The 26089-nt window shown below is 40.6% G+C and overlaps 1 protein-coding gene across 1 annotated transcript in view; it reads right to left on the reverse strand.

Annotated features, from left to right (window-relative positions):
- Positions 1-26089, reverse strand: part of si:ch211-236l14.4 (SITS-binding protein) — an 82570-nt gene that overhangs the window by 22584 nt on the left and 33897 nt on the right. Inside the window, exons 3-4 of the mRNA XM_021564132.3 lie at positions 1297-1504; positions 688-838 (exon numbers count right to left, since the gene is read on the reverse strand). Coding sequence (XP_021419807.3) covers positions 688-838; positions 1297-1504 — 359 coding nt within the window. The remainder of the gene's footprint in view (positions 1-687; positions 839-1296; positions 1505-26089) is intronic.

Raw genomic sequence — 26089 nt, forward strand, 5'->3', positions numbered from 1 at the left:
AGAGAACAGTCTATGATTTGGGTGACTGGAGTCTTTGACAATTCTTTAGGCCTTCCTCTGGCACCACCTAGTATATAGGTTCAGGATGGCAGGAAGTGTGAGCCAGTGATGCACTGGGCTGTACACACTACCCTCTGTTGTGCCTCACGGTCGGATGGCGAGCAGTTGACATACCAGGCGGTGATGCAACCGGTCAGGATGCTCTCAATGTTGCAGCTGTAGAACTTTTTGAGGATCTGGGGACCCATGCCAAAAATGTTCAGTCTCCTGAGGGGGAAAGGCATTGTCGTGCCTTCTTCACGGCTTTCTTGGTGTGTTTGGACCATGATAGTTTGTTGGTGATATGGACACCAAGAAACTTGAATCTCTCGACACACACATCCGAACTTCTCAATTTGTTTGTGAGGTGCTGTTGGGCTAATAAAGTTTGCTATCCTACCCCTTATTTTGAAAAACCTTTTTGGGGGTAGCCTTTTTGGGGGTAGCCCCTGGACCCACTCAAACCTGGGTCCAGCGACTGTCAATCAAACATCTAGGAGGGTCAAAATGAAGATGAGGGAGGAGGAGACGGTAACACTTTATTTTTCAGGCCGCTGCTTACCAGGTAGTTAATTAGAAACGGCTTGTTATAATGGTAACCATTTGGGTTGAATTCATTGACGTAAGGAGAGGAGAGAAGGGACATACCATGTCTGCGAGGAGGGCGGTGGAATGTTCGTTGAGGCTGATGGCCCCCTCTCCCAGCTGGTGTCTCCTCAGACGGTTGGAGAAGGTCCTCAACTCCCTCTCTACCTTTGGCCCTGAGTCCACACTGGCCAGAAGCTTCCAGAAAGGCAACCTGGATGGGGGACGGATGGACAGACAGATAGATATTTGGTCAAGTAGACCGAAATTCTAACTTGAGATCACATGCATACGTTTTTGACATCAATGCGTTATGCATCAATTATGCGACTGCTGAGTTAAAGCACAGGCATCTCAAGTTAGGATTCCAACTGAAATGGACATTTGTGAGATCTCGTTGGGTTTCAAACAATCCGCGCTAGCTGACACCCACATAGCTGGTGTCTTGGCAGTGTTGGAAGTGGAACTGCGTTAGAGCTGTCATATCCATAAGCAGCTACCGGAGTTATACCAATCATAGGCATTGCCTGTGGATGCATCTAGTCGTGTTATGAATAGGTAATGATCTCCATCCATAAGTTATCACACATAGCTAGATTTTATGTTAAATGTCCACTGTCATCGAAATGAAATGTAGTACAATTTAGGAAGACGAAGATGAGGGAGTTGTACCATAAGACGTCCATGTTGGGCAGCTCCCTGCTGGGCGATGAGAGCTGCTGCAGCGCCTCCTGGTGTACAGCCCTGATGTTGTGGCCCACGCACACAGTGTACTGAAGCGGGGTGCGCTCCAGGCTGGAGGGAGACTGCAGGCAAAAATGCTGTCGGCTCTCCATTCCCACCTGAAGAGGAACATCTGGGGACACCAGCACTGCTACACCTGGAGGAGAAAGAGAGAGAGAGACTCAGGTTAAGATCTATAGTAAATAAATAAGGGATGTCAAACCCCAAGTCTTACCAAAGGGAGCTGTATAGGAAAAAGCACTAAAATAAGGTTGCTGCCCCTGTTATCGCCAAGCCTGTCTCTCCTTTCTGGGGAGGTTCACATTGCTTGGAAGGCAGCCACGGTTCATCCTTTATTTAAAGGGGGAGATAAATCTGATCCTAACTTTTATAGGCCTATTTCTATTTTGCCCTGTTTAAAGTGTTGAAAAAACGTGTCAATAATCAACTGAATGGCTTTCTTGATGTCTATAGTATTCTCTCAGGAATGCAATCTGGTTTCCGCTCAGGTTATGGATGTGTCACTGCAACCTTAAAGGTCCTCAATGAGATGTCACCATTGCCCTTGACTCTAAGTAACGTTGTCCTGATATTTTATTGACTTGGCCAAAGCTTTTGATACGGTAGACCATTCCATTCTTGTGGGCTGGCTAAGGCGTATTGGTGTCTCTAAGGGGTCTTTGGGCCGGTTTGCTAACTACCTCTCTCAAAGAGTGCAGTGTATAATGTCAGATATTCTGCTTTCTCAGCCACTGCCTGTCACCAAGGGAGTACCCCAAGGCTCGATCCTAGGCCCCGCGCTCTTCCCAATTTACATCAACAACATAGTTCAGGCAGTAGGAAGCTCTCTCATCCATTTATATGCAGATGATACAGTCTTATACTCAGCTGGCCCCTCCCCGGATTTTGTGTTAAATGCTCTACAATAAAGTTTTCTTAGTGTCCAACAAGCTTTCTCTACCCTTAACCTTGTCCTAAATACCTCCAAATCAAATGTAATGTGGTTTGGTAAGAAGAATACTCCTCTTCCCACAGATGTTATTACTACCTCAGACGGTTTAGAGCTTGAGGTAGTCACCTCATACAAGTACAGTCGTGGTCAAAAGTTTTGAGAATGATACAAATATTAATTTTAACAACGTCTGCTGCCTCAATTTGTATGATGGCAATTTGCATATACTCCAGAATGTTATGAAGAGTGATCAGATGAATTGCAATTAATTGCAAAATCCCTCTTTGCCATGCAAATGAACTGAATCCCCAAAAAACATTTCCACTGCATTTCAGCCCTGTAACAAAAAGACCAGCTGACATCATGTCAGTGATTCTCTCGTTAACACAGGTGTTGACGAGGACAAGTGTTGACGAGGACAAGGCTGGAGATCACTCTGTCATGCTGACTTCGAATAACAGACTGGAAGCTTCAAAATGATGGTGGTTCTTGGAATCGTTGTTCTTCCTCTGTCAATCATGGTTAACTGCAAGGAAACACGTGCTGTCATCATTGCTTTGCACAAAAAGGGCTTCATTGCTGCCAGTAAGATTGCACCTAAATCAACCATTTATTGGATCATCAAGAACTTCAAGGAGAGTGGTTAAATTGTTGTGAAGAAGGCTTCAGGGCGGCCAAGAAAGTCCAGCAAGCACCAGGACCATCTCCTAAAGTTGATTCAGCTGCGGGATTGGGGCACCACCAGTGCAGAGCTTGCTCAGGAATGGCAGCAGGCAGGTGAGAGTGCATCAAAGAAGGGCAGCAAAGAAGGCACTTCTCTCTAGGAAAAACATCAGGGACAGACTGATATTTTGCAAAAGGTACAGGGATTGGACTGCTGAGGACTGGGGTACAGTCATTTTCTCTGATGAATCCCCTTCCCGATTGTTTGGGGCACCCGGAAAAAAGCTTGTCCAGAGAAGACAAGGTGAGCGCTACCATCAGTCCTGTGTCATGCCAACAGTAAAGCATCCTGAGACCACTCATGTGTGGGGTTGCTTCTTAGCCAAGGGAGTGGGCTCACTCACAATTTTGCAGAAGAACACAGCCATGAATAAAGAATGGTAGGTACCAACACGTCCTCCAAGAGCAACTTCTCCCAACCATCCAGGAACAGTTTGGTGATGAACAATGCCTTTTCCAGCATGATGGAGCACCTTGCCATAAGGAAAAAGTGATAACTAAGTGTCTCGGGAAACAAAACATCGATATTTTGGGTCCATGGCCAGGAATCTCCACAGACCATAATTCCATCGAGAACTTGTGGCGAGGCGGGTGGACAAACAAAAACGCACAAATTATGACAAACTCCAAGCATTGATTATGCAAGAATGGGCTGCCATCAGTCAGGATGTTACCTAGAAGTTAATTGACAGCATGCCAGGGCAGATTGCAGAGGTCTTGAAAAAGAAGGGTCAACACTGCAAATATTGACTCTTCGCATCAACTTCATGTAATTGTCAAAATAAAAGCCTTTGACACTTATGAAATGCTTGTAAATATACATCAGTATTCCATAGTAACATCTGACAAAAATATCTAAAGACACTGAAGCAGCAAACTTTGTGGAAATTAATATATGTGTCATTCTCAACACTTTTGGCCACGACTGAACTTGGGAGTATGGCTAGACGGTGCACTGTCCTTCTCTCAGCACATATCAAAGCTGCAGGCTAAAGTTAAATCTAGATTTGGTTTCCTCTATTGTAATCGCTCCTCATTCACCCCAGCTGCCAAAATAACCCTGATACAGATGACCATCCTACCTATGCAAGATCACAGAGACATAATTTATAGACCAGCAGGTAAGGGTGCACTCGAGCGACTAGATGTTCTTTACCATTCGGCCATCAGATTTGCCACCAATGCTCCTTATAGGACACATCACTGCACTCTCTACTCCACTTTAAACGGGTCATCTCTGTATACCCGTCGCAAGACCCACTGGTTGATGCTTGTTTAAAAAGCCCTCTTAGGCCTCACTCCCCCCTATCTGAGATATCTACTGCAGCCCTCATCCGCCACATACAACACCTGTTCTGCCAGTCAAATTCTGTTAAAGGTCCCCAAAGCACACAAATCCCTGGGTTGCTCCTCTTTTCAGTTCGCTGCAGCTAGCGACTGGAGCGAGCTGCAAGAAACACTCAAACTGGACAGTTTTATCTCAATCTCTTCATTCAAAGACTCAATCATGGACACTCTCACTGACAGTTGTGGCTGCTTTATGTGATGTATTATTGTCTCTACCTTCTTGCCCTTTGTGCTGTTGTCTGTGCCCAATAATGTTTGTACCCTGTGCTGCTGCCATGTTGCGTTGCCACCATGTTGTTATGTTGTGATGCTACCATGCTGTGTTGTCAAGTGTTGCTGCCTTTCTATGCTGTTGTCTTAGGTCTGTCTTTATGTAGTGTTGTGTTGTCTTTCTTGTTGTGAGTTTTGTCCTATTGTATTTATTGTATTTATTTATTTTAATCCCAGGACCCGTCCCCACAGGGGGCCTTTTGACTTTTGGTAGGCCGTCATTGTAAATAAGAATGTGTTCTTTAACTGACTTGCATAGTAAAATAAAGGTTAAATAATAAATAAAAACAGAGAGAGAGAAGGAAATACATTTCTGGCATGCATGAGACAGGGGTTGTCTACCCTTCACTCTGCATCTCCTGCTCACCATTAGAAACTCATTTGATGATATAGAAATAGAGAGGGAGGATGAGCACAATCATTAAAGGGAGTGAGTCATTTTTATTTATTTAAACTAGGCAAGTCAGTTAAGAACAAATTCTTATTTTCAATGACTGCCTAGAAACGGGTTTAACTGCCTTGTTCAGGCACAGAACAACAGATTTCTTTTACCTTGTCAGCTCAGGGATATGAACTTGCAACCTTGCGGTTACTAGTTCTATGCTCTAACCACTAGGCTATGCTGCCACCCCAGGTTAAGAGACCCACAACATATATACCCTTATACACATTGTCTAAATCAGCCACAGCTAAAGTATTTGAACGTTTGACATAATGTGTTAGATGCAGGTTTGCCGCTGACAATGCTTCTCAAATGGTGCATCGTGTTTAGTTCCTATTGGGTTGTACCTGTTTTGCGACTGCCTATTCACATTTGTTTTGTTTACCTGATGGGTCACCAGAGAACTGTGAGTCACAAATCACGATGCAGGAACATTTGAGAGTCACAGGCTCGGAAATGACAGTGCCAGTGAAATGACATAGTGTGAGAGAGCGAGAGGGGTGACATAATGTGTGAGAGAGAAGACGAGAAAGGTGTTGTGGCAAGGGTGGGGGAGTGGGTGGTAGAGTCAGCTGATCTCAGTGCATGGTAGTGGGAAAAGCATCTTTAGGATGATATCTAGGGGCTCAATATCAATCCAACCCCCATTGGGGTATTCACGCTTAGTCAAATATACTCAAATACTGGTCTTGGGTACTGTGCAAAAACCTCCAACTACTACCAGTTACACTCCCCTACAGTAGGTGCCCCATCATACATCCTTTCATAGTGCTCAATTCTGCTCAACTAACCAAGCAACCACAATCTTAAACCCCCTAAATTCAATGCCACGCCATCACAGAGATCTAATTAGCATAATCACAATCTGTCAGTTTAAGATAGAGATCTGTTTTTTTTTTGCATTGGATGAGTCTCAATCCACCGCATCTGCATATGTCGCACTTCTGTATTTAGAGTGAAAGGTGACAGAGCTAGAGCAGTGTTTGTCAGACCATGAGACATCCCGAAAATTGGTCTTCTCACAAAATCTTTTCCTCTATGGAAAGAAGAGACTCTCACAAACACCATGGTGTTCTGTGTTTTCTCTATGACCCCGACAAGCGTCTTGGGACTAGTCTGAAGTCGGTATAGCCGATCTGCCATCTTCTATCTGTAGCATATACTGTACATGTCAGTTGTTTTGCTCTAGGATGGCCACAGGCCTCACAAGACTCAAGACTCATCTAAAGGTCCCCCGGTACCAGTTGAAAAAATGAATGGAAATATATATGGAGACTGTTTAGTTCCACAAATAAGGGGTTAAATAAGGGGTTAAATACATGTGTAAAAACACATATATACAGTGCCTTGCGAAAGTATTCGGCCCCCTTGAACTTTGCGACCTTTTGCCACATTTCAGGCTTCAAACATAAAGATATAAAACTGTATTTTTTTGTGAAGAATCAACAACAAGTGGGACACAATCATGAAGTGGAACGACATTTATTGGATATTTCAAACTTTTTTAACAAATCAAAAACTGAAAAATTGGGCGTGCAAAATTATTCAGCCCCCTTAAGTTAATACTTTGTAGCGCCACCTTTTGCTGCGATTACAGCTGTAAGTCGCTTGGGGTATGTCTCTATCAGTTTTGCACATCGAGAGACTGAAATTTTTTTCCCATTCCTCCTTGCAAAACAGCTCGAGCTCAGTGAGGTTGGATGGAGAGCATTTGTGAACAGCAGTTTTCAGTTCTTTCCACAGATTCTCGATTGGATTCAGGTCTGGACTTTGACTTGGCCATTCTAACACCTGGATATGTTTATTTTTGAACCATTCCATTGTAGATTTTGCTTTATGTTTTGGATCATTGTCTTGTTGGAAGACAAATCTCCGTCCCAGTCTCAGGTCTTTTGCAGACTCCATCAGGTTTTCTTCCAGAATGGTCCTGTATTTGGCTCCATCCATCTTCCCATCAATTTTAACCATCTTCCCTGTCCCTGCTGAAGAAAAGCAGGCCCAAACCATGATGCTGCCACCACCATGTTTGACAGTGGGGATGGTGTGTTCAGCTGTGTTGCTTTTACGCCAAACATAACGTTTTGCATTGTTGCCAAAAAGTTCAATTTTGGTTTCATCTGACCAGAGCACCTTCTTCCACATGTTTGGTGTGTCTCCCAGGTGGCTTGTGGCAAACTTTAAACGACACTTTTTATGGATATCTTTAAGAAATGGCTTTCTTCTTGTCACTCTTCCATAAAGGCCAGATTTGTGCAATATACGACTGATTGTTGTCCTATGGACAGAGTCTCCCACCTCAGCTGTAGATCTCTGCAGTTCATCCAGAGTGATCATGGGCCTCTTGGCTGCATCTCTGATCAGTCTTCTCCTTGTATGAGCTGAAAGTTTAGAGGGACGGCCAGGTCTTGGTAGATTTGCAGTGGTCTGATACTCCTTCCATTTCAATATTATCGCTTGCACAGTGCTCCTTGGGATGTTTAAAGCTTGGGAAATCTTTTTGTATCCAAATCCGGCTTTAAACTTCTTCACAACAGTATCTCGGACCTGCTTGGTGTGTTCCTTGTTCTTCATGATGCTCTCTGCGCTTTTAACGGACCTCTGAGACTATCACAGTGCAGGTGCATTTATACGGAGACTTGATTACACACAGGTGGATTGTATTTATCATCATTAGTCATTTAGGTCAACATTGGATCATTCAGAGATCCTCACTGAACTTCTGGAGAGAGTTTGCTGCACTGAAAGTAAAGGGGCTGAATAATTTTGCACGCCCAATTTTTCAGTTTTTGATTTGTTAAAAAAGTTTGAAATATCCAATAAATGTCGTTCCACTTCATGATTGTGTCCCACTTGTTGTTGATTCTTCACAAAAACATACAGTTTTATAACTTTATGTTTGAAGCCTGAAATGTGGCAGAAGGTCGCAAAGTTCAAGGGGGCCGAATACTTTCGCAAGGCACTGTGTATATATATATATATATATATATATATATAGCTGACTGGTTTCAGGCATATGTCACGTGTAAAAATGTGTTTTTTGGCAGAAATACCTTCTGGAACATGTAAACTTTCATGTACCTTAACCTCTCTTGGGTAGGGGGCAGTATTTTCACATCCGGATGAAAAGCGTGCCCAAAGTAAACTGCCTGTTACTCAGGCCCAGAAGCTAGGATATGCATATAATTGGTAGATTGGATAGAAAACACTCTAAAGTCTCTAAAACTGTTAAAATAATGTCTGTGAGTATAACAGAACTGATATGGCAGGCGAAACCCCAAGGACAAACCATCCCCCCCCAAAATAATTCAGCCTACCACTATTTTATTATAAGCAAAGTCCTCCCAGATTGCAGATCCTAGGGCCTCCACTAGATGTCAACAGTCTTTAGCAAGAGCTTCATGCTGGTTTTTGGAAAAATTAGCCAGAAATTGTAGTTTTTCTAGGTGGGTCCCATTTTGGCTGTAGTGTTTCCAAGCGCGTGAATGAGAGCGCATTCTTTGGTATTTTTCTCTGGTAAAGACAATAACGATTCTCCGTCTTAAATTTGTATCATTTATTCACGTATTAGGGTACCTAAGGTTTGATTATAAACGTTGTTTGACTTGTTTGGAAAAGTTTATTAGTAACGTTTGGGATTCATATTGTATGCATTTTGATGGAGGGAAACTGGGTGGATTATTGACTGAAGCGCGCCAGCTAAACTGAGTTTTTATGGATATAAAGAAGGACATTATCAAACAAAAGGACCATTTGTGATGTTACGGGGACCTTTTGGAGTGTCAACAGAAGAAGATCATCAAAGGTAAGGCATTTTTTATATCGTTATTTCTGACTTTCGTGTTGCACCTGTCTGGTTGAAATATGTTTTTCATGCTTTTGTATGTGGGGCGCTGTCCTCAGATAATCGCATGGTGTGCTTTTGCCGTAAATCATTTTTGAAATCTGACACAGTGGCTGGATTAACAAGAAGTTAAAACCTTTTGAGGGCATGGCAGATTTACGCCCCCTTTGGAGAAATTGGGTACCCCTAGTAAACTGAAAAAAAAATTCTCAAAAATTGCTAATATATGCATATAATAATTATTATTGGATAGAAAACACTCTAAAGCTTCTAAAACCGTTGGAATTATGTCTGTAAGTATAGCAGAACTCACAGGGCATGCATTCTTCCAAACTAGTTTTTGTGGTCATGAAAGTTGGAGCAACTTTGACGTCATGGCCCCCACCCTTCCCGACCACTTATGGATCTGGGGACACTTTCCATCTCTTCCACTAGATGTCCTCTTTCTTTAGAGCGTTCAATCGTTCAAATCGCGCGAGAATTGGCCCTATGGGAGTGATTTGAGTAAGTGCCGCGAGAAAAAAACCTGTGCGTTAGGGCGCGAATTGGTCACAGCCATTCCTTTGTTCCAGCACTCCTGGGAAGAGCAAACGATGCCCGGTTGAATTGAAATTTGTTTTGTGTGTTAAAAACATCATAAAGCTTGCTTCTGCACTTAGTTTGACCTGTTTAGTCGACATATAATATGTAATTTTGAAGTTTTGATGCGCAACGTTTCCGGACCAGAGGACGTTTTGGGTGCATTTCAGCTGATGTTATTAGCTGTAGCTAATACAAAGACGCAAGACTTGAAACAAAACGATGTATTGGGTAAGTATGAACCCTTCCAGAACATTCTGAACGAAGACCATCGAAGGTAAGGGAATATTTATGCTTAAATCTGTGTTTCTGTTGACTCCAACATTACGTGGAAATGTAGCTTGGAACTGAGCGCTGTCTCAGCATATGGAATAGTGTGCGATTTCTGTAACGTTAAAAATAAATCTAACACAGCGGTTGCATAAAGAAGCAGTGTATCTTTCTAACTATATGTAGAACATGTATATTTAGCCAAAGTTTATGATGTCTATTTACGTTATCTTGCCGAGCTACCTAGATTTCCTGCGGGCGTTTTTGAGTAATTTCTGAACATGAGCACATTGTAAATGGACATTTATGGATATATATGGCATATTATTGAAAAAAAAAATGTACTGTGTAACATGTCCTATCACTGTCATCTGATGAAGATTTTCAAAAGGTTAGTGAGCGATTTATTTTTTAATCCTGTTTTTATAATTTTATATTTTCTGGGACAAAATGGCTGCCGCTTGTCTTGGTTTCGGTGGTGGTCTAATATAAATATGTGGTGTGTTTTCGCCGTAAAACATTTAAAAAATCTGACATGCTGGGTAGATGAACAAGGTGTTTATCTTTCATTTGAGCTATTGGACTTGTTAATGTGTGGAGGTTAAATATTTCTAAGAATATTTTTGCGTTCCATGCGCCACGGTTTGAGCTGAACGGGGGCGGGAGGTGTTCCTCTAGAGGAACTCCTGGCATCAACAGGTTTTAAGCTTCATTTTGATGTATTACACTTGTGATTTTATGAAAGTTAAATATTTATAATTCTGTAGTTTGAATTTCGCGCTCTGCAATTTCACCGGATGTTGACCATCTGTAAATACAAATACAATTGTTAAATTACACGCCTACTTGGTTTAGCCACAGAAAAAGGAAGCAATCTTCCCGCTAGCCATGATTGTATGAGATAATGGCTTCTGTCTATAATGAGATGCTCAGTTGTTGTAGGTTATCCTTTCAAACTGAGATTTAAAAAAAATATATCTATCCACCTTCTGGAGGACCGAGTTTTAAAATCAGTGGAATGCCCGTTGGAAGCAGAGTACGATAGCTAAGGAGATGGAGAAAATTCAGGCGTTTGATTGCAAATGTGGAGGGAGTCGAAAAGAGAACACAGAAGGCTGTTGTATAAAACACCTGTCTCCGGATTACATCTTCAAACTAAAGGCAACCATGGCATCCGCGATAGAGAAGGAGAAGCCTTCATCTATGTTAATAGGAAAAAGAGCAACATTTAGCAAAATGTTCAGATATTATAAGTTTCTAATTTTGTCAGAAAGTAATTTTTAATTCATGCGTACTGTTAGCTACCTAGCTAACTTTAACTGGCTGGCTCGCTAGCTAATGTTACATGTTTGATCTGTGTAGTAATATTATTTGTGTCTCAGAGCCATTTGCATTGCTAGTTATAGCCTAATTGCACCTAGTTTGCACCTAGTTTGTTAGCATTTAACATTTTAGTTTAACATTGCACCTAGTTTGTTAGCATTTAGCTACCTGTAGATTCATGCAGGGTAGTAATGTTATGAGTTTGGATTATGGTTCATTGTTTAGCTAGCTAGCTACATGTCTATACAAAAGACTCCACTATGCAAGTAACCATTTCACTGTACCGTTAACACCTTCTGTATCCTGTCCATGTGAGAAATAAACGTAGATTTTATTTGATATAGTGTGTGCTTACCAGAGACAGTAATGTGAAGAACAACATGACCTGCACCAAATTCAAATCAGGATACGTTAGGCCAACGACACGGTGTCCCATATTCTAAAATTCTCTGTTAGAATCCCCTGCTATTATTTCTTCACACTCACAACTGTAAGCTATTTTCTTATTATCCTTGGTATAGCTTAGTAGAACCCCCCTGTTATTCAATGTGTTTGTATGGGCTAATAGCAGTAAGGCCCCATTTAAAAAAAAATATATATATATATATATATATATTTGTATTATTTGTTTTTATAATTCTAAATTAAAAATCAAATAGCTAAATTATCCTTGGTATGACACTCCATTTAGCTTAGTAGAACTTCCCAGCTTAGACAGGGCTTAAACTTTTATGGGTTTTAAGGGATAGTTGACTTCAGTTGAAGTTAAATCTTATTTCTGAATAAGTGTTATTTCTAAACCATTTTGAAGTTGGAAAGCAGGTTATTTTAACTCGTTTCGCCAAGGCAATTCACAGAAATGACTAAATAACCGGCTAATGAACTTGGTTTGGTTTGCTGCCACCTAGGCAAATAAAAAATATACATTTTCAGTTTTTAAGAAATCCACAACAAAGTACACGTTAACAGACCATTTTTCTACCCAGCAAAATCAAATCTACTTAATGTCGCTATTGCTTTCTTAAAACAGTTAACCTACAGCATATCTTTCTGTACTCTCATATCCTCTCTCTTTCCCTCACTCCTGTTTGTATGTATGGTGTTCATGTGAAATGAGATTATGTGAACCAGATAATTGTGTCCACAGATGTAGCTGCCCTACCAGGAATGCTTCCTGCCTCTCAGGTTACCTCCCTTCTCACCTCACCCCAACCAACCTCCTTTCCACCATCCATGTCTCTACCAGGTCTCTCTTATGAAACTGTTCCATGCCCTGCCCCATACACAAGGACAGAATCCTATATAGTTACCCCTATAAACACTGATCTAAGGTCATTTTTGCATTTCCCCACCATTATGGTTTAGGTTATAATCATGGGAGGGCAGGCTAATCCTAAATCTGTGCCTAACTAAGGTCATTTAGGCCGTGTCCGAGAGTCCAAGAACCCTGAGAACAGAGCTCCTTAAGACTCAAATGTGAGTCTCTCTTGTTTCAATGGCTTTACTGTGATCACGTCGGCAATTGATCACAATAAGATCAGATGAATAGTCTGCTGTACATGCTGTACTATATTATATGCCAGGTGATCAGAAAAAAATAGCAGTGGCTCTGATTGTTGCTGTGTAACAACAAGGACTATTCTCTCTAACTCACAACATAACTATGCTGATGGATTTCTCTGTCATTATGCGTACTCCGATGCTCCAACAACACAGTACCTTGACATATATTTTTTACTTCATTCAAAAATTCTAATATCAAATTGCCAATAAATACATGAATTATTCGGTCCGGCACCTCATGGGAAGTGAAACGCCTCAGACCACAAACATTTTCTCAGTGTGGTCCGAAAGCATGGTACAAAATTAGTTAATACATTTTCAATAAAATAACAGTGATGGCGCGAGCATGTGTGTGCAATGGAGAATGTCAAAGGGATAGTGGTAACACTTCAGCCGCCTTTCCCAAGGTATTAAGTCACCACCCCACTCTTAATGACCAAATACATTGCATTTCTTAAGTTTTAATTGTGGATCAGCATCTAAATATAACGTCTACAGGCACCCAAATTGATTATGGGTAACTATTTCAGTCCACTTTAAGCACTAATGGTACTCACGTTAACTATACTGTAATTGGGTTCATATTTTAAACTGATACTTAACGATATGACGTTGCCGGATGAAATGCTGATGAGCGATGTTACACTTGCAAGAAATATATGTGCATGGGTGCGCTTCCTACTGCTGCAAAGTGATAGCTGTGGGACCAAAACAGCAGAGAAAGTTTAGCGTTGTGATTCATATTCTTCATTGTTGCAGAAATCAGATGATATTACTATTTACTTCATGCATCGCTGACTCTACCTTTAAAACAGGTATTATTTATATTTGTCGTTGTTGCAGAAATCGGATGATTTTACTGTTTACTTCATGCATTTCTACTTTTAAAACAGGTATTATTTAAGTATCAGTACTCAGTAGAAAAGAGGTGTCAATACTCTGTATTGTTTAGTATGAAAAAAGGATGAACACCGTTGAAAAGTTTGAACTTGAGTCACCGACAACAAACACTGCAATCCATAAAGGAAGGAAGAGGAAGAGGAAAGGAGAAGACGAAGTAAACAAATATGTCACACAACTGTGTGTGTGTGTGTGTGTGTGTGTATACCCTTTGACTTATTCCACATTTTGTGTCACAGCCTGAATTCAAAATGGATAAAAAAATATATATCACCTTTATACACACAATACCCCATAATGACAAAGTGAAAACAATGAAATACAGAAATATCTCATTTACATAAGTATTCACACCATTGAGTAAATGAATGTTAGAATCACATTTGTAAGCGATTACAACTGAGTCTTTCTGAGTCTCTAAGAGCTTTGCACACTGGATTTTGCAATAACGATAAAATAAGAAAATAAATGTAATATTTAAACATGACAAGGTGACTGGTAATATGGCAGAATATAAACAGTGTAGTTATTCAATCTGCAAGGCAATCAAACAAGCTAAACGTCAGTATAGAGATAAAGTGGAGTAGCAGGGTACGGCAGGGTAACCTAGTGGTTAGAGCATTGGACTAGTAACCGGAAGGTTGCAAGTTCACACCCCCGAGCTGACAAGGTACAAATCTGTCATTCTGCCCCTGAACAGGCAGTTAACCCACTGTTTCTAGGCCGTCATTGAAAATAAGAGTTTGTTCTTAACTGATGTGCCTAGTTAAAATAAAAAATGTAGCAGGGACTATAGACAATCACGTAAAACCCTCACAAACTTTTACAGATGCACAATTGAAAGAATCCTGATGGGCTGTATCACCGCCCACAACCGCAAGGCTCTCCAGAGGGTGGCGCTGGTTTGCCCAACGCATTACTGGGGGCAAACTACCCACCCTTCAGGACACCTACAGCACCCAATGTCACAGGAAGGCCAAAATGATCATCAAGGACATCAACCACCTGAGCCACTGCCTGTCATCCAGAAGGTGAGGTCAGTACAGGTACATCAAAGTTGGGACAGCTGGTTTACAGCAAACTTTAAGTCATACCAAAGTCATACCACAGATTCTCAATTGGATTGAGGTCTGGGCTTTGACTAGGCCATTCCAAGACATGTAAATGTTTCCCCTTAAAACATTTGAGTGTTGCTTTAGCAGTATGCTTAGGGTCATTGTCCTGCTGGAAGGTGAACCTCCATCCCAGTCTCAAATCTCTGGAAGACTGAAACAGGTTTCTCTCAAGAATTTCCCTGTATTTAGCGCCATCCATCATTCCTTCAATTCTGACCAGTTTCCCAGTCCCTGTCAATGAAAAACATCTCCACAGCATGATGCTGCCACCACCATGCTTCACTGTGGGGATGATGTTCTCAGGGTGATGAGAGGTGTTGGGTTTGTGCCAGACATAGCGTTTTCCTTGATGGCCAAAAAGCTCAATTTTAGTCTCATCTGACCAGAGTAACTTCTTCCATATGTTTGGGGAATCTCCCACATGCCTTTTGGCAAACACCAAACGTGTTCGGGGTTATCTTTGGTCTCTTTGTTGCGTCTCTGATTAATGCCCTCCTTGCCTGGTTCGTGAGTTTTGGTGGGCGGCCCTATCTTGGCAGGTTTGTTGTTCTGAAGGAAATTGGTTGCACCAGATCTTATTTAGGGACTTCATAGCAAAGGGGGTGAATACATATGCAAGCACCACTTTTCAGTTTTAATTTTTGTTTTTTGAAACAAGTTATTTTTTTCATTTCATTTCACCAATTTGGATTATTTTGTGTATGTCCATTACATGAAATCCAAATAAAAATCTGTTTAAATTACAAGTTGTAATGCAACAAAATAGGAAAAACACCAAGGGGGATGAATACTTTTGCAAGGCACTGTATCTGGCATTACTCATCCCATATATATATATATATATATATATATATATATATATATATATATATATATACTCGTCACGCCTTGATCTGTTTCACCTGTCCTTGTGATTGTCTCCACCCCCTCCAGGTGTCACTTATTTTCCCCGGTGTATTTATCCCTGAACCCGCCTGCCTGACCATTTCTGCCTGCCCTGACCTCGAGCCTGCCTGCCACTCTGTACCTCCTGGACTCTGACCTTGTTATGATCATTTTGCCTGTCCACGACCATTTTCTTGCCTGCCCCCTTGGATACTAATAAATATCAGAGACTCAAACCATCTGCCTCCCGTGTCTGCATCTGGGTCTCACCCTGTGCCCGTATAATACTGTCTTCCATACTTATTCTATGGTATCTTAGTCACTTAATATTTACATATCTTACATTACTCATCTCATATGTATATACTGTTTCTTATACGATTCTACTGTATCTTAGTCCGTTCAGCTCTGACATCGCTTGTCCATACAGTGGGGCAAACAAAGGGTATATAACAAAGTATTGAGATAAACTTTTGTTATTGACCAAATACTTATTTTCCACCATAATTTGCAAATAAATTCATTAAAAATCCTACAATGTGATTTTCTGGATTTTTTTCTAATTTTGTCTGTCATAGTTGAAGTGTACCTATTATGAAAATTACAGGCCTCTCTCATCTTTCTAAGTGGGAGAACTTACACAATTGGTGCCTGACTAAATACTTTTTTGCCCCACTGTATGTATATACTCTTAATTCATTCCTACTTAGATTTATGTGTCTTGGGAATATGTTGTGTAATTTGTTAGATATTACTTCTTAGATATTACTGCACTATCGGAGCTAGAAGCACAAGCATTTTGCCACACCCGCAATAACATCTGCTAATCACATGTATATGATCACGTGTATGTGGGGGGTGTCCTGTCAGCATGGGGCGTAATGGGGTGGAGTGTGATACAAAATGTTTTAAAAAAGTAACGACAACCTTGTTGTTGTGTGTTCTGTAGAGTCTAGGACAAAAGATTTTCAAGACGTCAGTCAGCAAAACAATGGGGGAGGGGGAGGGATGTATACAAAATAACATTTCAAAATAACTTTGTTGGTCTGGAGAGTATAGGACAGGTGGTGAAGAGCAATGGCACTGGCTAGGTTAGGTTTAGGAGGGTTGAAGTCAACTGAAATCAACTCCATGTTTGTTTTGATGTTCCTTAAACGTTATTTGGCCTCAACAAAAAACATGCACACATGCCCCTAAAGTTAGCTGAAGTTTGTAGTGGCGTTAAAAGAAAATCAAACCATGGATCACAGAATTTCAAGGCCAAGTCATGACCAATTCAACCCCATATTTGGTTTGATACAACATAAAGGTGATTTTAACGTTAAAATAACATGCACACATGCCACTAGCAATCACTTCAATTGATTGTTAGCTAGGTTTGGGTAAATTTAGCAAAAGTTTGTGTCTATTTATGATTTTTCCTGTCCTACAGACTACTTGCAACGTGTGGCTCCATCTAACATGAAGTTGTAAAATCCTGAACTTCCCCTTGAAGTCAACCAAAAAGCTTTTTAGTTATAGTTTTTACATTGCCAAACAGAATCAACTGAAATGCTCGATTGTATTAAAATATGGAAACAAACCCTGTTCTCCTTATGTGAATGGTGTAGTTTCTTTATACTGTCATCATGATCTTATTTGGTCCATAGGTCAAGTAGATGTTTAGGTGCAATACTTGACGGCAAACTATTTCAACATTATTGATTATAATGATTTTTTTTAAGGCTTTATCCCTCTAATTATTCCAGCTGTAGCTATCCCAGTCCTTGCTAATGCCAATTTAACAGTCTTAGATACACTATAGAGTTTAAGTCGAAAATTTACAATAGAGGTGGACCGATTAATCGGAATGGTCGATTAATTAGGGCCGATTTCAAGTATTCATAACAATCGGAAATCGATTTGCCGATTTTTTTTTTTTTTTTAAGTATTTATTTATTTTTTCTATACCTTTATTTAACTAGGCAAGTTAGTTAAGAACACATTCTTATTTTCAATGACGGCCTAGGAACGGTGGGTTAACTGCCTCTTTCAGGGGCAGAACGACAGATTTTCACCTTGTCGGCTCGGGGGATCCATTCTTGCAACCTTACAGTTAACTAGTCCAATGCAATAATGACCTGCCTCTCTCTCGTTGCACTCCACAAGGAGACTGCCTGTTACGCGAATGCAGTAAGCCAAGGTAAGTTGCTAGCTAGCATTAAACTTTTATTATAAAAACAATCCATCATAATCACTAGTTATCTACACATGGTTGATGATATTACTAGATATTATCTAGCGTGTCCTGTGTTGCATATAATCTGACTGAGCATACAAGCATACAAGTATCTAAGTATCTGACTGAGCGGTGGTAGGCAGAAGCAGGCACGTAAACATGAATTCAAACAGCACTTTCGTGCGTTTTGCCAGCAACTATTCGTTGTGCGTCAAGCTTTGCGCTGTTTATGACTTCAAGCCTATCAACTCCCGAGATGAGGCGGGTGTAACCGAAGTGAAATGGCTAGCTAGTTAGCGGGGTGCGCGCTAATAGCGTTTCAAACGTCACTCGCTCTGAGACTTCAAGTAGTTGTTCCCCTTGCTCTGCATGGGTAAAGCTGCTTCGATGGTGGCTGTTGTCGTTGTGTTGCTGGTTCGAGCCCAGGGAGGAGCGAGGAGAGGGACGGAAGCTATACTGTTAACTGGCAATACTAAAGTGCCTATAAGAATATCCAATAGTCAAAGGTTAATGAAATACAAATGGTATAGAGGGAAATAGTCATATAATTCCTATAATAACTACAACCTAAAACTTCTGACCTGGGAATATTGAAGACTCATGCTAAAAGGAACCACCAGCTTTCACATGTTCTCATGTTCTGAGCAAGGAACTGAAACGTTAGCTTTCTTACATAGCACATATTGCACTTTTACTTTCTTCTCCAACACTTTGTTTTTGCATTATTTAACCCAATTGAACATGTTTCATTATTTACTTGATTCTAAATTAATTTTATTAATGTATTATATTAAGTTAAAATTAGTGTTCATTCAGTATTGTTGTAATTGTCATTATTACAAATACATTTTTTTTTAAATCGTCGGTATCGACTTTTTTGGTCCTCAAATAATCGGTATCGGCGTTGAAAATTCATAATCGGTTGACCTCTAGTTTACATACACCTTAGCCAAATACATTTTGCGTACCATTGTTTGTACAGATGAACGTAGAGGCTAACAGAGGCGTATGAGTTTCTCAAGAGCCTATGCAAATCCCAAAGTTGGAATAGTTACCACTTAATAGCTATATATGATTAGCAATGTTAATATTCTTCATATTATATTAGAATATGTAATATGAATACATATTTTTTTGCAATGTACAAACTTAACATGATCATACAAACCTAATACAAACCTAAGATCATCATGCACAATGCCAAGCGTCGGCATGAGTGGTGTGAAGCTCGCCGCAATTTGACTCTGGAGCAGTGGAAACATGTTCACACTTCACCATCTGGTAGTTTGACGGACAATTCTGGGATTGGTGGATGCCAGGAGAATGCAACCTAACCCAATGCATAGAACCAACTGTAAAGTTTGGTGGAGGAGGAATAATGTTCTGGGGATGTTTTCATGGTTCGGGCTAGGCCCCTTAGTTCCATTGAAGGGAAATCTGAACTCTAAAGCACATTCTAAATGATTCTGTGCTTCCAACTTTGTGGCAACAATTTGGGGCAGGCCCTTTCCTGTTTCAGCATGACAATGCCCCTGTGCACAAAGCGAGGTCCATACAGAAATGGTTTGTCGAGATCGGTGTGGAAGAACTTGACTGGCCTGCACAGAGTCCTGACCTTAACCCTATCGAACACCTTTGGGATGAATTGGAACTGCAACTGCAAAACAGGCCTAATCGCCCAACATCAGTGCCCGACCTCACTAATGATCTTGTGGCTGAATGGAAGCATGTCTACGCAGCAATGTTCCAACATCTAGTGGAAAGCCTTCCAATAATAGTGGAGGCTGTTATAGCAGCAGAGGGGGGACCAACTCCAAATGAATGCCCATGATTTTGGAATAAGATGTTCGACAAGCAGGTGTCCACATACTTTTGGTAATGTAATTTAATTTATAGTTTTTTCGGGGGTCATGACATATAAAGCAAATGCTAATATTAGCTAGTGGATTGCTGTCTCCACTGGTTCATAGAATGCAGGGTCTAACATTTTGCATACATTCAAATAGCATGGACAAATTTGCTATCAATGCATATCACTTTTATCCTGGTCCTTTATACGTCTGGTCTGAGCTGCCAACTCTTATGTTTTTGTCCTGTGACAACGAAGTTGCATAGATCTGACCTAAACTTATCACAAATCTCTGCATTCCGTGGAAAGGAATAGGAACAGTAAAATGTCACCGATTATGTTGACGTAAGTAAATAGTTTCAAGTTTTATTAGTCATATGTACAGGATACACATGGTATACACCATCCAACAAAATGCTTACTTGCCAACTCCTCGTCAATGCAACAACAATAATAAATAAGAAAATATAAGAATACGAACATTGTAAATGGCTCAGTAGAATATCAGTTTTAGCATAAGTATAATACAGAAAGGCACAATTTATAGAAAAAATATTTACACGTGTTTTGTGGAAGGGGGATATAACCCCTGGAGTTCCTCAAGGAACCATTGCTAGTCAATGGTTCATATTTGCACCTTCAGTTAGTTGAGGGGTTCTTGGAGGAACCTTTAATGGTTCAATGTAGCATTGGGATCCTGGAGGAACCCTGGAGTGAAGAAATGGCTTAGTAAGGGCGTGACTTTAAGATATTTTTTAAAAATAAATGTCATTCCTGTTCATCTGTTCTGTTCTGTTGTATTGTCCTTTGTCCTAACGTGATGTTAGGGTTGAACACTGACAGTTTTGTAGCCTCAATGAGGCTAACAGAGGCGTATGAGTTTCTCAAGAGCCTATGCAAATCCCAAAGTTGGAATAGTTACCACTTAATAGCTATATATGATTAGCAATGTTAATATTCTTCATATTATATTAGAATATGTAATATGAATACATATTTTTTTGCAATGTACAAACTTAACATGATGAACAGGAATTACTTTTACACTGAAGGGTGGCCCAAAATAACTATCTCAAAGCCACACCTCCAATAAGCCACGCCTCTGATATGCTGCCATCTCTACAATATATTATTAAAAAAGTTCAAAATGTAACCTCTCCCATTCCAAAAAGGTTCCGGTTCGAACCTTTCTACAGGGGTTCCTCAAAAACCCTTTTCAGAGGGGTTCCTCTAAGAACTGGAAAGGTTTCTGCCGATGTGGCAACACAAAAGGTTCTTCCAGGCATCTTTAATTCTAAGAGTGTACTGAATATGTACTCTATAGGGCAGGACTAAATCTAAACATGTCACCAGGTTTTCAGGTCAGGTCTAAATACAGGCTTGCACTAAATACAGACTAAAGACATGCACAACAGAGCTGTTTGTAGGAATATGAAGTTAATCTGGCTTTTCTGTCCACACAGCAAATAACGTGTTCATGGTGAAATAGAAACAGATTTTTTTTTACCTCACCCCAAATTGTTTTCATACCCCTTGCTGGAAAATCTTGTCTGCGTTTTGGATTGAACAGTGGCCTATGATGCCTGTAACAGACAGGAATCCAACCAATAAGAGAATCATTAACTGTAATTTGTTGAAATGTACGAGTTTTAGGGTTTGAGTTACATCCAAGGTGACTTCCTCAGGAGTTTAATGGTATATTGGAGGGCACTCAGGGGTGCCTCTTATTTTTAGAACAATTCCCTAAATACTACCAGGTTCCATGAAATATTTTCCACTAGCTCTTAAAAGAAAAATTGAATGTCAGACTGACCGTATCCTTTTACCTTCAAAGCCGGCAGACGCATAGAAGTAAAAATAAAAAATAAAGTGAATGAATTTTATTGAGCAGACGTGAATGATATGGCACTCACACATGTATCGGTTTTACAGCTGTTGAGCTGGAACATAAATCAAACACCATCTCTCTGTCTCTCACAACAATTCACTCATTGCACACATGTACACACACATGCGCACAAACACACACACTCTAATGCTCTCCCAGTGTTTGAATACAGATTTTTATAACCCTTGTTCACAGGTAAAAGACTGCAGCCCATCTGGTCCACAGCAGCAGCAGGGAGTCAGGCTGGAGCATTCGCCCCCAATTCCCCCATTCATCGGTGGCTAGCCACCACTGTAAAACCCACCTAATCCTTCACAAGGAGCACAGGGTCACCTCAAATGTCACCTTTTAACTTTGACCTTTCACTACAGAGGGACAGGAAGTGAGGAGTGAAGCACATTTACTTTTTAATAAGCCTTTCTTGTTTTTCTTGGATGGCTTTGGCATCCTGTTAAAATGTGTGTTTGTGTGTGTGTCTGCATGTATTCTCAAATTTACAGTGCATTCGGAAAGTATTCAGACCCCTTGAATTTTCCACATTTTGTTACTCTACAGCTTTATTCTAAAATGGATTAAATAGTTTTTTTCTCCTTGTCAATCTACACACAATACCCCACAATGACAAAGACAAAACAGTTTTTACCAAAAAATAAATAAAATGACTGAAATATCACAATTACAGTGGAGATTTTAGCATGTAAATCTTGGTGGAGCAAAAAAATAACAATTGATTTCATGCATGTCAGCAAAGCCACCACACAAAACTATAACAGTGACAAACGGTGCCCGCAAACTGTTAGGGCCTACATAAAGCTGTCCCAACAGCAGAGTCCCAACAGCTGTCCCAACACCTTACCACTACTACAACTGGCTATCAGCGGAGCCTTGTCTGGCAGCGAAACAGTTCATTCAGCCTCATTTACTGCCTTTAAAAAAAAGATAGCTGATATGGCTGATTTGTTTACATAAATGTGGTTTCTACTGACAATGGAGATGTACAAACTATGGCATAAGGGAACGATGAGCGGATATAAGGCAATCCCTAATTTTGATTAAGACATTAATGAGCGAGCTAGGATGGACGTTGTCAATATAACTTTGTTCAGCACTTATGAAATGTACAGAGACAAAATTCAAAACGTGGGTCATTCTTACAGTATTCTCCCTGTACACCAAGTCAGAACCGTAGGAGAAAGTAGACAATGAAAGGTCTTACAATATTCAATGATTACATTTCTCTAAAACAGGCTATAGGGTACATGTGCACCGCATAGTCAGAACAGAAGGCAAAATTAAGAGGGGAAAAGGGACCAAATTATTAGCATGAGGCACATGGGCTACTAACAGCTTACAGCTAGTATTACTTTCTTAGCTACAGTAAACATATGACATAATTTAAGCAGCAGCATACAATACATTTTTGGACTCATCTTGTTGTGCTGTGCTCACTTTCTTCCAAACCACTCATCGTTGAATTTGCGATTTCCAGCTTGCTGTGTAATGTTTATGTCCAATGACCGATGAGCACCGATACATTTTATCTATAATTTCTCTTCATTATTTATCTTCATATGACAAGGATTGAAAAGGATTTGCCAGTAGATTGTCTACTTGATTCATGATGATGACTGCTAGTTAAGATTTTGAAAGTATGATGTTGACATGATCAGTCCAATTAAAGCTACTGTGCATATAACGTGATTTGACGTCATTTTCTCTGTGGCCAATGACCTTGAGCCTTCTTGGATGGGCACTTCTAATGTAACTCTATGTCAGCACCCAAAGGGCTAGAATTTTTGAAGTCACAGAATCAGACAGAATCACTGAGCCAATCATGGTGTTACGCTCCATATTTTCTGCTGGCTTGTCCCACCACCACAGAAAGCACTGAGCTTGGCTGAAACACCTACATTTTGGAGCTGCCTTACTCAAGAAAACAAAAAAGAGATCATGATTGTATGAGGCTTTATTAGCCCAATGATACATATATATTTTTTACATTGTTTGCAAACTGATATGTGACATGGATTAATGCCAAAATTTAAAATGTAAAAAATGTTTTACATTTAAATGTGGGGCTCAAAACAAGTGGGGCTCTGCCCCAACTGCCCTGAATGACGGGTCGCCACTGCACATTTACATACGTTTTCAAAGCCTTTACTCAGTACTTTGCTGAAGCACTTTTGGCAGTGATTACAGCCTTGAGTCTTCTTTGGTATGATGCTACAAGCTTGGCACACCTTCTCTGCAGATCCTCTCAAGTTCTGTCAGGTTGGATGGGGAGCGTTGCTGCACAGCTATTGCTATTATTGAGTTGTTCAATCAGGTTCAAGTCCGGGCTCTGGCTGGGCCACTCAAGGATATTCAGAGACTTGTCCCGAAGCCACTGCTGCATTGTCTTGGCTGTGTGCTTAGGGTCGTTGTCCTGTTGGAAGGTGATCCTTTGCCCCAGTCTGAGGTGCTGAGCAGGTTTTCATCAAGGATGTCTCTGTACTTTGTTCTGTTCGTCTTTCCCTCGATCCTGGCGAGTTTCCCAGTCCCAGCCGCTGAAAAACATCCCCACAGCATGATGATGCCACCATCATGCTTCACCGGAGGGATGGTGCCAGGTTTCCTCCAGACATGATGCTTGACATTCAGGTAAAAGAGTTCAATCTATGTTTCATCAGACCAGAGAGTCTTGTTTCTCATGGTCTGAGAGTTTTAGGTGCTTTTTGGTAAACTCCAAGCGGGCTGTGATGTGCCTTTTACGGAGGAGTGGCTTCCATCTGGCCACTCTACCATAAATGCCTGATTGGTGGAGTGCTGCAGAGATGGTTGTCCTTCTGGAATATTCTCCCATCTCAACAGAGCTCTTTCAGAGTGACCATCGGGTTCTTGGTCACCTCCCTGACCAAGAACCTTCTGCCCCGGTTGCTAAGTTTGGCTGGGCGGCCAGCTCTAGAAAAAGTCTTGGTGGTTCTAAACTTCTTCCATTTAAGAATGATGGAGACCACGGTGTCCTTAGGGACCTGCAATGCTGCAGAAATGTTTTAGTACCCATCCCCAGAGCTGTGCCTCAACACAATCCTGTCTCTGAGCTCTATGGACAATTCCTTTAACCTCATGGCTTGGTTTTTGCTCTGACATGCACTATCAACTATAGGACCTTATATAGACTAGTGGGTGCCTTTCCAAATCAAGTCCAATCAATTGAATTTACCACAGGTGGACTCCAATCAAGTTGTAGAAACATCTCAAGGATGATCTATGGAAACAGGATGCACCTGAGCTCATTTTCGAGTCTCATAGCAAAGGTTCTGAATGCTTATGTAAATAAGGTATTTCTGTTCTTTATTTTTAATAAATTAGCAAACATTTCTAAAAACCTGTTTTCACTAAATGGTGAGCCTATCATTCTATTCATGAATAAACTAAATGTTCTCATGGTATTTCACGGAAAACTTTAATTGTGCATGAATAACTCATTAGTGAAAGTTTCGGTTTGGTGGCTATTGAACACAACCCTGGTTTCCAGTGGTTTAGATTGGGGTACCCTAGAGCAGTGTTTCCCAACTCCAGTCCTCGAGTACCCGCAACAGTTTGTCCGGGCTATAACACACGTGTGCTGTTGGGGGTACTCGAGGACTGGAGTTGGGAAACACTGCCCTAGAGGTAAACTTGCTTCTGAAAGACATTTGAGACCACTTCTATGTATGACCACTCTGTCCTTACTGTCTCTGAGCTGTGCTTGGCAAGGTCTTCTAGAAAAACAACTAAAAAAGGAGGAGAGTCTCTCTTTCTCGAGGATCAACAGATGGAAAGATATAGTTTGAGAGACAGAGAATGAAAGAAAAAGAGATGGAGAGAAAGAAAAAGAGATGAGAGAGAGATGGAGAGAGAGGTACAGAGAAAGAGAGGGACAGAGAGCAGGGAATAGAAAGAGAGAAAGAGGAGAGCAGGGAGAAGTGGAAAAGTCTCACAGAGTTGATCTGAGGTCTTGTTCATTGTCTAGAATTAATTTCAAACGCTAATCCCTGATAGCAACTTCTTTAAAGAGGGAGAAGGAGGGAATGGAGGAAAAAATAACAGATATCAGAAGACAGCCGAATGAATTACTTTTATTGGTTCCAGACTGATTCTAAGACAGGTGATCTCTTTGGAGGAGCTATCAGGCCATCATTTAAAAGAGCCTGCTAGGAAAACAACAAAGGACAGGATCTTTTCTGGGCCTTATTTGTAATGATGGGTTGTGGAAACTTTGAGGAGAGCCAAGCGATCTGTCTTATTTAGGTATGTCAGCATAAGGGGATTTGAAGAGAAACCCTTTGTCTGTGAATTATGGACCTCCAGAAAAAAAGAGAATGGAAAATAGGCTAATTATATTTGAGTGGAAAATAGTATGCTATGATATTATGTCTCCTAAATGTACGATGTTCAAGTCAAAGCTAGTAAAATAAATGCAAACACACGCACACAAACATACACATGTGCATGCACACGCATGCGTACACATACACACACACACACATTACTTTGCTAATCATCTGACAAACATTAACATTTACTGTACAATCGTTGTCACACTTCAGAGTTTC

This window comes from Oncorhynchus mykiss, chromosome 2 (assembly GCF_057628025.1).
Source record: "Oncorhynchus mykiss isolate SJ-2025 chromosome 2, ASM5762802v1, whole genome shotgun sequence".
Taxonomy (NCBI): Eukaryota; Metazoa; Chordata; class Actinopteri; order Salmoniformes; family Salmonidae; genus Oncorhynchus; species Oncorhynchus mykiss.